Consider the following 10,913-nt stretch of genomic DNA (forward strand, 5'->3'; position numbering starts at 1 on the left):
AATGGGGAAGGATCTATTTTTCTCCTTAACTACTCCAAATGACACTCTATAAACTGGAAATATTATTTAGTTGTGGTTGTGGTTTTATACTGAGAAGGAAATGAATGATGAATTGCAGCTCCATTTATTGCCCCATATAGAACTGCTCTGACTCTGAGGGTTGTTGGAAAGAAAAATTAAGCAATCGAAATTGAATTAAAAGGTCAATAAATAGAAATATAAATCAATGAAAGCAAACAATTTTGCCCCTGCTGATGAAATGTGCTGCAGATATGTCATGTTATGCTATCCATTGGTTAGCATATCTTGATTAAGAGAGCAATAAACATTGATGATGCAGATAGAAAAATGGCAGGTGCAGTTTGCAGGTTTTTTTCCAAATGTCTCTGGGAGAAGGGGAGGAGTGAAGGCATTTGGGTGGGATTAACCCATGAAGAAACAAGGGGGAGTTTCCAGGCTGTATTGATGGGCAGGGAAATGTGGTGAGTGTCCAGAAAGTTGATGGGAGGGAACTGGTTTGCTACATAAAGTAATAGTGTATCCGAATTATTTTGAGGGTATCCAGAACTTAGGGGGTGGGTGTTTTTCCTGTCAATGAAGTGAATTTGGAATGAAAATTAAAAACTAAGGGCAGGGGGGGAAATAACCTTCAGAACCAGAAAGCTGTGCCTCCCTGATTTTTTGTTCTGTTTTTGTTAGCCCAGTGTGTGATGCATGCAGACACATTTGGGAGTACTCCTACCACATTAATGTCAGCAGTCTGTTCTAATGCAGTTAGACTTGACTTTCTTTTGGCTGGCTAATACCAAGCCTTCAGTTTATCACACACTTCCACAGCATCAGTGTCTGAGGAGCTGCCATGTGTCAAGTCAGTGTTGAGATCAGAGTCCTGTTTCGTAGTGCCAGATGTGTGCTCATCATTCACATCACTGCAGAACTGACTGAAACATGCTTCTAAGAGCAGAAATCCTTCTTTCATTGACTGAAGATCAGTATTCAAAGCACCACTGAAGGATTCAACCCTGAAACCAGCTGATACACACTCCATTTACCTTCTGATTCATCCATGTGTTGCTAGCTCTCTTTTGGTCTGGCTGAAGAGCTGCAAGAGATGAAAAGATCTGTGCTGCATCTGTTTCCTCAACCAAACCAACAAACTCTCTGAAGCTTTTCCCAGTATAATAATCCTTTTATAGTAACCCCTGTGAAAAGGCACCCAGGGCAGGTGATAAATCAACAGGCAGGCTTTGAAGCATGTGACTGTCAGATATCCCTGGTTAACTGGATGCCAAGCTGACAGTACAAAGAGATGTAAAACTGTAGAAAAGAAAAGTTAGTGCATCCTTCCTGATGGGGGGAACCACCTCAGAAACTCACCCCTGTGATGTTGTGCTGGTGCAGCAAGCCACTGGAGATGGTTTGTTTTTCCCTTCATTCTGTAGGATGTAATGAATTATGAAGCCATTTTTCCTCACACTGGGACTGGCAGGACTAGCAGAGCACTGACTTAATCTAAAGAGGAAACAAGTTTGAAATCAAAACCAAGCAGGAGCTCCAGCAGATATATATATAAATATATATAAATATACGTAAATATATAAAAATATATATAAATACAAAATATATAAATAGATATAAATACGAAATGGTTTTCGTGGTCCTGCTCCTCTGCGTTATTATTTGTAATGTGTTGTATGAGATCTTCCATAGCATCACAAAATGAGTTTTAGGTCAGTGACCAGGAGCCAGCAGCCTCCATTTCAGTGAAGTGCAACCTCAGGAAGGCTCTGCTGCTTCAGAGAAAGCTTCCCAGAAAATGGGACAGCACACAGCATGAGTTGATTGAAATTCATGAAATTATTCATTAATTGATGCCAGAGCACAGTAAGCATGAAATAGAAGTAATTCTAAAGCAAATAACTATGAGAGATGCAGCAGGGCAAGGGTGAACCCTCATGGACATCATCCCCACTGTGGGAGCAAACTCTGCTCAGTTCCTGCTTTGGTGGTGAGGAGAAGTGCCATGACAGGACTGGGGATGGATGGCTCATTCTTGAAAATGAGATTTTTAAAGAAAAAGAGGCCTGTTGGGGTTACCCTTTCACCAGTGCTCTCACAGGGCAGCCTGGATCCAGCTGGTGCTTGTCCTCTGGCTCCCTGCTGTTCAGAATCATGTGCAAACCTAAATCAGAGAATCTCAGAATGGTTTGGGGTGGAAGGGACCTCAAAGATCATCCAGTGCCACCCCTGCCATGGGCAGGGACACCTTCTGCTGCCCCAGGCTGCTCCAAGCCCCAGTGTCCAGCCTGGCCTTGGGCACTGCCAGGGATCCAGGGGCAGCCCCAGCTGCTCTGGGCACCCTGTGCCAGGGCCTGCCCACCCTGCCAGGGAACAATTCCTGCCCAATCTCCCATCCAGCCCTGCCCTCTGGCACTGGGAAGCCATTCCCTGGCTCCTGGCCCTCCATGCCTTGGGAATTGTCTCTCTCCAGCTTTCCTGCAGCTCCTTCAGGCCCTGCAAGGCCACACTGAGCTCAGCCCAAAGCTTCTCCTCTCCAGGCTGAACAATCCCAGCTCTCGCAGCCTTTCCTCCCAGCAGAGCTGCTCCATCCCTCTGCTCATCCTGGTGCCTCCTCTGGCCTCTCTCCAGCAGCTCCACGTCCTCCCTGTGCTGGTCCCAGGGCTGGGGCAGCTCTGCAGGTGGGCTCTCACCTGAGCAGGGCACAGGGGCACCATCCCCTCCCTAAATCTCCTGTAGCATTGCCTCCAAATGGCCCCAAAAATGCCTCTTTCCACTTTCCTTTTCCAACACTGCTGGATTAACTTTGTGATTAATGTCTTTTTACCTTTAGCAAATCTGGTGCAATAGGGTATTTTTCTGCAGCAAGTTCTGGGAAATATTCTCACCTCAGTATTTCACTAAACATGGGATTCAAACCATGACCTATTTCAGGGAGTTTCAGAGACTGTGTGCTCTGGGGCCCCCTGTGAAACTTCCTGGTTACTCAGTATGCTACTGGTTCAGTATCCTTTATTCTCACAGACCACAGTATCTGGGATTATTTGCTTTCCACAAACATAACATTTGCCTTTGACTTTTTTTTTCAGATTTTTTTTTCTATTCTATTTGTAAATTTGTTATTTTAGGGGGAGTGGTAGTAGAGAGCTCCCTGCTCAGCACCACTGAGGTCTTTGGGCTGAGATGCAAGAAATTAAGTGCAGCAGAGGGATCTTAGAAAAGGTCCTTGAGCAGAGCCAGGCAATCCTGTTACTCCCCAAAGTACCTCTCCTCTCTGCAAAAATAAACAGTAAAGAAGGGTAAATTTAGAAAACAGCAGCATGTTCTAGCAACCAGAAGGAATGGGAGGGAGGAGAAAGAGAGTTGTGTTTAAAACAGAAGGCAGCTGTCTTGTGAAATGTTTCTAGGATAGTTAAATTTATCCCACAGTTTTCCTTGTGGTGCTGGGACTCATTAAATACCAGAGACATGTTGTCCACATTTGTTATCTAACATTTGCCTCTGTGTGTTATTCAATAATGTATATGTACCAAATGCATTATTGAAGATGTTTAATACTGGAAGAATACCAGAGCAATACAGACTGTGCATGATTAATGCTCCAGAAACAAACCTCAGAAGATTGCTCCGTAGTTAGAGAACCACGTTTGCTTGATAAAAGATTTCACTGAGAAAAAACAGTGGCATTTCCATTAATATCCAAGGGCTTGAGACCAGGTGAGGAGTTGCAGAAGGTGTTGCTACTGCATTTAAAAATCCAGAGTTTATGTTACTTGGATGCATTTGAGAGAGAATTTTTCCTTGTCTTTTCCTCTCCACTGATGTTTTGTAAAAGCACACAAGTAATTAGGACTGGAGATGCACTGCACTTGTTTCAGATGAGGAAAAGCTTTCCAAGACTGCTGAGCATTTGCCCTGCTCTGATCCCACCAGGGGCAGTTTGAGAACAGGCTGCAGTCAGTGGAAGTGGAATCCTGCCAGTCTTGGGAAGTTTAAAAAAAGCCTGCCTTGAATAAACACTGAGATGTTGAGAGTGATCTTCCAGCCACGGGAAATGCTGGTGTGCTGATTGCTGCGATTTCTAATGGATTTGGAAAGCAAGTGTTCAGATTTTTTACAGCTTAACAGGTATTTCCTTTAAGACAACCAGAGGAGAAACACCCAACATCACCTTTTGCTTAAAAGCACGCAGACTGCAGAGGCCACAAGAAGTTTTTGGGCAGCATAAGATCAGATCATGAATTCCCAGAGCTGCTAGCAGCGTGTTGCATGCGAAGCTTTTGTTTCATTCTGCTTCTCGTGCTTTCCTTTGTGCTTGGATTTTGAGTGGGTTGCTGATGATAGATCTCATTTTGCTGTAATGCTCTGGGGTGAGGGCTTGGCAGGTAACCTCCTGAGACCCGTTGTGGGACTGCTTTTCCAGGATCTCTTTTAGTTCTGTAACTGTTTCTGCTCTCCCCTAGGTGCGACCTCAAAGACGTACTGATTATCTGATCAGCCCAAAGAAAATCAGGAATGTGACACTCGTGTAGGATGTACTTCTCCAAGATATTTCTCTAGCAGTTGCATTTTTACACGTTTGGATGCCTTCCTGCAATGGAGAAAAGTTAAAACCAGTTCTCTCAGTTTAAGTTATATCTTATAAGTTATTTTTCTTTTTTTTTTTTCCCCTCATACAATGAAATAAAATTGCAACCTTTATAATGCAGCGTGTGATATCTCAGCAAAATAATGGACATGAATGACATAAATGGGCAGCCTTAACTTCCAAGACAATGAGTTTGATGGGACTGTGGAAGAAGAATCCACATTTTGGGTCCCAAGGAAATCAGCAAAACTCCTGTCAGACAGGAATGTTATGTTACAGCAAGATCAAGGACTGGAAATGCAAGATATTTATTATCTCAGAAAAACTGGTGAATAATAGTAATAATAATAATGGTTAATATAATATCTACGCTGTTTAATGTATTTTATGTACAGCTGATCATCTTGAGCTCTCAGATCAACAACATTTTTCCATTCCTATTCTGTAATAAAATCAAGGCAAGTTTTCATGAGGGCTGCTTCAAAATTTCTAACAAAACTCTCTTTGGATCAGAAGTGACATTTCTCCATTTCAATACATTATTTTATAAGAGCTATTTGCCTTAAATCTGATGTTCCATTTCAAAATAAAACCCAATCACCCATGTGCCAAAAAAAATCCTTTTTTAAAAAAAATGAAATTCAGAAATCTTAAGCTGAAAAATGTAGATTTGAAACTCTTGACTCTGAAGAGTTGCTTCAATGTTTTATGTCTCTGTTCTACTTGTGGGCCAAGTTGTGTCACAGCAATGGTGGCTGCTGGAATTCAGTTTGAACAGTGTTTTTTCCTCAGGGATAGAGTTGATAATGACCATGGGAAATGCTTTAACAAAGCAGCTTCTAAGCAGAGCAGATCCAGCACATGAACCATATCTAAAATTAATGAAATATTTTGTCTGAAATTTTATATTTCATAATAAAATGTTCAAGCTTAATATTTTTTTTTTCTTTTACAAAAAGGCAAACCTCTTTCAGAAAAACAAGTTATTTTCAGTGTACTCTTCTTTCTACCCACTCAAAGAATTCTGAATTATTCAGTGTGTCTCGTGGTAATCTTTGGTATGAACCGACGCAGGTGCTCTTGAAAGAAGCTCCTGCTTAGAATCACTTCCAGTGCAACAAAACTGAGCAATTTGAAACCTGAACTCAGGAAGGAAAAGTTGTTTTGCACGTTTAGCATTTGGCACCTCCTTAACTCGTGCCAGATTTTGCACTGATGGTGGCATTTTCAGCCAGTCTGTCAGAACTGGCAGGGTCTGCCATGTGCTGTTTGTACACAAAGCTGTTTCGAGTTCTGACCATCTACAGCCTTTCTATCTTGTTTGCCTAAGGAGGAGCTTTGGAATGAATTTTGTAGTGTTATACAGACAAAAATATAAGCAATTTACATTGTGGCATATTGAAATTGTCCTTGAAAATATCCTTGTTTTGAATTAAACACTCGTGGAGAAAAACATCTACCTCATTCTGATACAAGTATTCCTATTGCTGACATTGCCTTGTTACCCCTGTGGCTGAGTGCAACCTAAACACAAACAAAAATCCACTTCATTAGAGGAATGTCCATTGCATGGGAGAGGGAGGCCCAGGGTAACAGCAGCCTGTGACTTGAGGGGTAAAAACCACGGAGCTTTGGCTTTCTGTGCATGTGCATTGTTAACAAGGCCTCCTGGTTGTCAGAAAAATAAAACCTGTAAACTGTATGGAGACAGGGGTTCCCCAGCAGAAAATGTTGATTCATTGGGATGTATTTTGCAAAGGGATCAAGCTGTACTCCTTTGTTTATCTCCAAGCCCTTGTTTCCAAGCTTAGCTTCGATATTATTTGGTGTCAGAGTAAAGCAGCCAACCTAGAACTGAAGAAAACCTTTTCTCCAGTTAATCTGTATCCTTCCACATTAATCAAACAAATTTCTGTGTTGATGCCATGGGCCAGAGGACACAAACTTGAGACTGTGTCAGCAACAAGGAGATTTCTGTGCTGGGGAGTCCCCCCTAAGATTCCCAGGCTGTGCTGCCTGGTGCTCGAGGCTCTTCAGAGGATACCAGCAGTGCTCCAAAAATTGGTTAGCAGGCTGTGGCTGGGCAAAGGCGCTTCCTGGCACTCCTGATGAATGAACAATCTGAGAAGAGAAGGTTGGAGACCTCATAGCAGCCTTCCAGTATCTGAAAAGAGGCTACAAGGAATCTGGGAAGGGATGCTTCATCAGGAACTGTAATGAGAGGACAAGGGGAATGGCTTTAAACTGACAGAGAGTAGGGTTAGAAGGGATATTGGGAAGGAATTCTTCCCTGTGAGGATGGTGAGGCACTTGGAACTGGTTGCCCAGAGCAGCTGTGGGTACCCCTGGATCCCTGGAAGTGTCCAAGGCCAAGTTGGACAGGGCTTGGAGCCACTTGGGATAGTGGAAGCCCATGGCAGGGACTGGAAGTGGATGATCTTTAAAGTCCCTTCAAACTCAAACTGTTTAAGGATTTTAAGTGAGGCTCAAACCTGGGAACCACGTGGGAGCCCCTTCCCTGCTGACAGCTCCAAGCTGTCTCAGTCAGACATCCCAGGCACAGCCCAGACAGGTCACCCTCCAGCTGTGCATCCTGCCTGGCAGCTGGAAAAGTGCTCCAAGGTGCCATGCTCACCTCAGGGACCACCAGCCAGCAGGAAAATGCCTGTGCACATCCCACAGCAGCAGGAGGAATTAACACCTCCCTGACTGCACCTCTCACCGACTCAAACAAACCAAGATTTTTGCACAAACAGGTACCAACCACAGCCACGGAAACGTGCACATTACCCAGAGTCTGGAGCTCTTTTCCCTTCCTGCCAGCTACAAGAATGCATCCCACACAGCTATGGAACACTCCTAACAGCGTTGGCATGAGGTTAAAAAATTCTCATCGTGTCCTTGGAATTTATGGTTGGGGGCATTTATTTCCTTCCAGATTTGTTTTCTTCGGGCATGTTGTACAGCCTGTATATCATCTCCAGTGCTAGCTGTTACTTATGTTTGCAAATAGAGCTCCACAAATAACAATACATAAAATACAGAGACAATTTTCAGCTCACAGGGAATATAAAATATGCAGGCACTTTCAGAAGGCACAGTAGACTAAAAATATTGAATTTCAGGCACTTTATGGAGACACCAATCTTTTGTACACATGCATATTGATTTATAATTATGACTTGAGGGACATTTCAGTAATCTAGAAGTATCCAGCTTTTTACAGCTCACAGACTGTGCACAGTTTGATAATATAAAACCCTTCCACGTTTCCTTACAAAATGTTCTAATTTGAATTCTGTGCTTGTATATGCAGGGAAAAAATGCATTGAAGATAAACAGTTCTTCATGCCACAGTAAGATTTCCTAAACTTATCTCACCAGTTTTGTATTTTACAGAAAATTCAGGCTACCTTTAATACAAAGCCACTTAAAAATAACACTTGGCTCCATGTGGAGGTTTCTTGTTTCAACAAAATGCACCTCAGGTTTGTGTGGGCTGAGTGGAATCAACAGATGAACTCTTACTGAAGAGTACTCACAATATTGACTGAACATTTGGTTTCTTACTGATCTGATTGAACAGAGCTTCTATTTGCAATATCTATTTGGTAGAATGTACGATGTGGGGTGCTGCTAACCTAAAACGCAGCATTTTTGAGGATTTGGGCCTCCCAGTGACAAAGATGGGAATAGCTCTTTGGTTGCAGAGCTCACCATCCCTTTCCTCAAAAGGATCCTGCATGAGGCAGGAAAGACAGAGCTTGCTACCAAATTCCCCAGCAGAAGCTCATGGAAAACCAGAATATGGTCTCCTTAAAGTGTCAGGGATAACTCATCCTCTCAATTCTCCACTCCATCTAAAGTGGGGACATGGGGCCCACCCCAAGTCTCCCTCTCTCTGAGTTTCTCTAAATCCCACACCCATATTCCCAACAATATCATGGAATTAATCCACTGGCCTCATGGTAACTGTATAAGTAAAACTGAACAAGCAGGATAGACCAAAGTGGGCTCATATTTTCAAGCTATAATAAACCCCAACAACCTCAGCTGCCAAGGGGAGAACACTGCTCCCCAAACACCTTTGGCATCTCAGTACTTTTCATCCCAACAGCCTCCAAAACCCCTCCTAAAGATGAGGCTGAGCATTGAAATTCATAAAGCCACTTGATCTGGAGGAGCATGCTCTCGGCAGATGTGACTTTTATGATTACTCTCCTCCCACTCACCACGATTGACTCTTGTTCCCCAGGCTATAAACTACCTGCCTCTTCCTCCCCCCAGGTGACAAGCAGCTTCATTTAACTTTAACTTTCTCTGTCTCTCATTTTCCGTCCTCTTCCCCATCCTTTCTTCTCTGCAGCTCCCAAATTCATTTCCTTTAAACAAAGGCCTAATTGATACATACCTAATTAACATCTGAGCGTTTGTTCTCACCTTGTACTCAGCTCTGAAAATTGTTGCTTCTATTTCAGACCTGAATAAGGGCTTGCATACCTGAAAGTTTGCCTGATATTTCCAGCAATGCTAGTTGATCCAGTAAAATACACACTGGTGGCTGTGTATTCCCATCATCCCATACACCAGGACTTCAGGAGGACACTGTGCACACCTTGGCTGACCGTTCTGAACTGCTGCTGGGAAAAAAAAGAGAAAGAAATGGAAGCCAAATCAGTTCTGCATTAATATGTCTGCACCAAACCTCCTCAGCCAGCAGGAAAGTTCTCCATGTTGTTGGAAAGGTGGGATTTGACAGGAGTGTTCTACACTACTGCAGTTTGTAGCTCTGTGTGAGAGTTCTGCCCTTCTGCCCTGAGGAATTCAGTTTTCTCTTACCCATTCCTCACCCTGCTCTCTCTTCTTTGGAAGGTGCAGGTTGCTGTCGACTCCTTCCCATTATCCTGGAAATTGTGGATTATTTATGCTAGATTAGCACAGATAGTTATTTAAATGATGCATCTTTGCAGGCTCAGAGGAATATTGCAATGGGCTACTCCTTTCCAGCTCAGAGAATCAATGTTTGGGAGCTCCCAGCATCATTTGGCATTAGCTCTGATAGCAGAGTTCATGTCACACAGATGTTATTTATATTGTTTATTTTCCCCTGTGCTATGATCACTCCCTCAAATGAGGCTTACACCAAGTGCTTTTTAAAAAAAACTCATGTTCCAGCGAAATGCTCCGCTTGGTTTTGTTTTGGGGGAAGAATGCCAAAATCGAGGGAAAACAATACTGGGAGGTTTTTATTAGAGAAGTCAACCAGATCCATCTCAGCCCTGCCACCCACTCATTAGCTTCCCATCAAAAGGGCCCAGGGACTGCTCCAACCTTGGATCAGCTCCTCTGTGCTATTGATTCCCTTAATCCCAGTGACCTTCCCATCAGATACTGGTGCTGTGGGCTCAGGTCTTACTTGAGCTGTGCTTTCCTGCACCCTGGCTCTCTCCACTGCAAACAGCACCCATTTCACACCTCCTGTGGAAGGATGGAGGAGACTCGTGGCTCAGCCCTGCTGCCCCACAGCTGACACTCTTCCAGAGACGCTGCCAGGATGGATTTTCCTTTCCCAGCAGAGCAAGGATTCACATGGGGCTACAATCTGCCAGATGCTGGGACTATTCCATGGCACAGGGTTTCATTTAGGTGTCACCCAACTGACAGACAGTGAATCCCCCTTGATGAACACTGCTCCCTTTAGGTTTGCCTCTTGCATGTTGCAGCACTTATGCAGAAGCCTGATCTTCCTGACAAATCTGATCCACATTGGAATTGTGTTGGGGAAAGAATCCCTGCTTGAAAATTAGCATTATGTTGTGATATTTTTCAGTATAAAGCAATTACACACATTCAAACTGTGCAAAACACTGGCACAGGTTGTCCAGAGCAGCTGTGGCTGCCCCTGGATCCCTGGCAGTGTCCAAAGCCAGGCTGGACACTGGGGCTTGGAGCAACCTGGGGTAGTGGAAGGTGTCCCTGCCCATGGCAGGGGGTTGGAACTGGTTGATCTTTAAGGTCCCTTCCAACCCAAACCATTCTGTGATCCTATGATTCTAAAACAGAGACTGTTCTGTTAAAATGCCAGCAAATTTAGTAACATTTTTTGTGTTTCTTAATCTTGGAAATTTGCAAGTCTGTTCCCTGATACTCTAAAAACATCCTCATGAAGATTTAAGCTTGTCAGCCAAGCCCTCTGATGCTGCCTGAGCTCAGAAAACACTTTAAATTTGATCACTGCTTCCCCATCTCCATTTGCAAAATGAAAACAAAAAGGTAGCGAACAGGGAAGCAGTGCCTGTGCCGAGCC

At 43.6% G+C, this 10,913-nt stretch overlaps 1 protein-coding gene across 1 annotated transcript in view; it reads left to right on the top strand.

Moving 5' to 3' along the window:
- Positions 1–6,065, top strand: part of IGSF5 (immunoglobulin superfamily member 5) — a 28,447-nt gene extending 22,382 nt beyond the window's left edge. The window contains exon 9 of the mRNA XM_008635312.2: positions 4,482–6,065. Coding sequence (XP_008633534.1) covers positions 4,482–4,550 — 69 coding nt within the window. The 3' untranslated portion in view covers positions 4,551–6,065. The remainder of the gene's footprint in view (positions 1–4,481) is intronic.
- The last annotated feature ends 4,848 nt before the right edge of the window (positions 6,066–10,913 follow it).

This window comes from Corvus brachyrhynchos, unplaced genomic scaffold (assembly GCF_000691975.1).
Source record: "Corvus brachyrhynchos isolate BGI_N302 unplaced genomic scaffold, ASM69197v1 scaffold434, whole genome shotgun sequence".
In the NCBI taxonomy this organism is placed as follows: Eukaryota; Metazoa; Chordata; class Aves; order Passeriformes; family Corvidae; genus Corvus; species Corvus brachyrhynchos.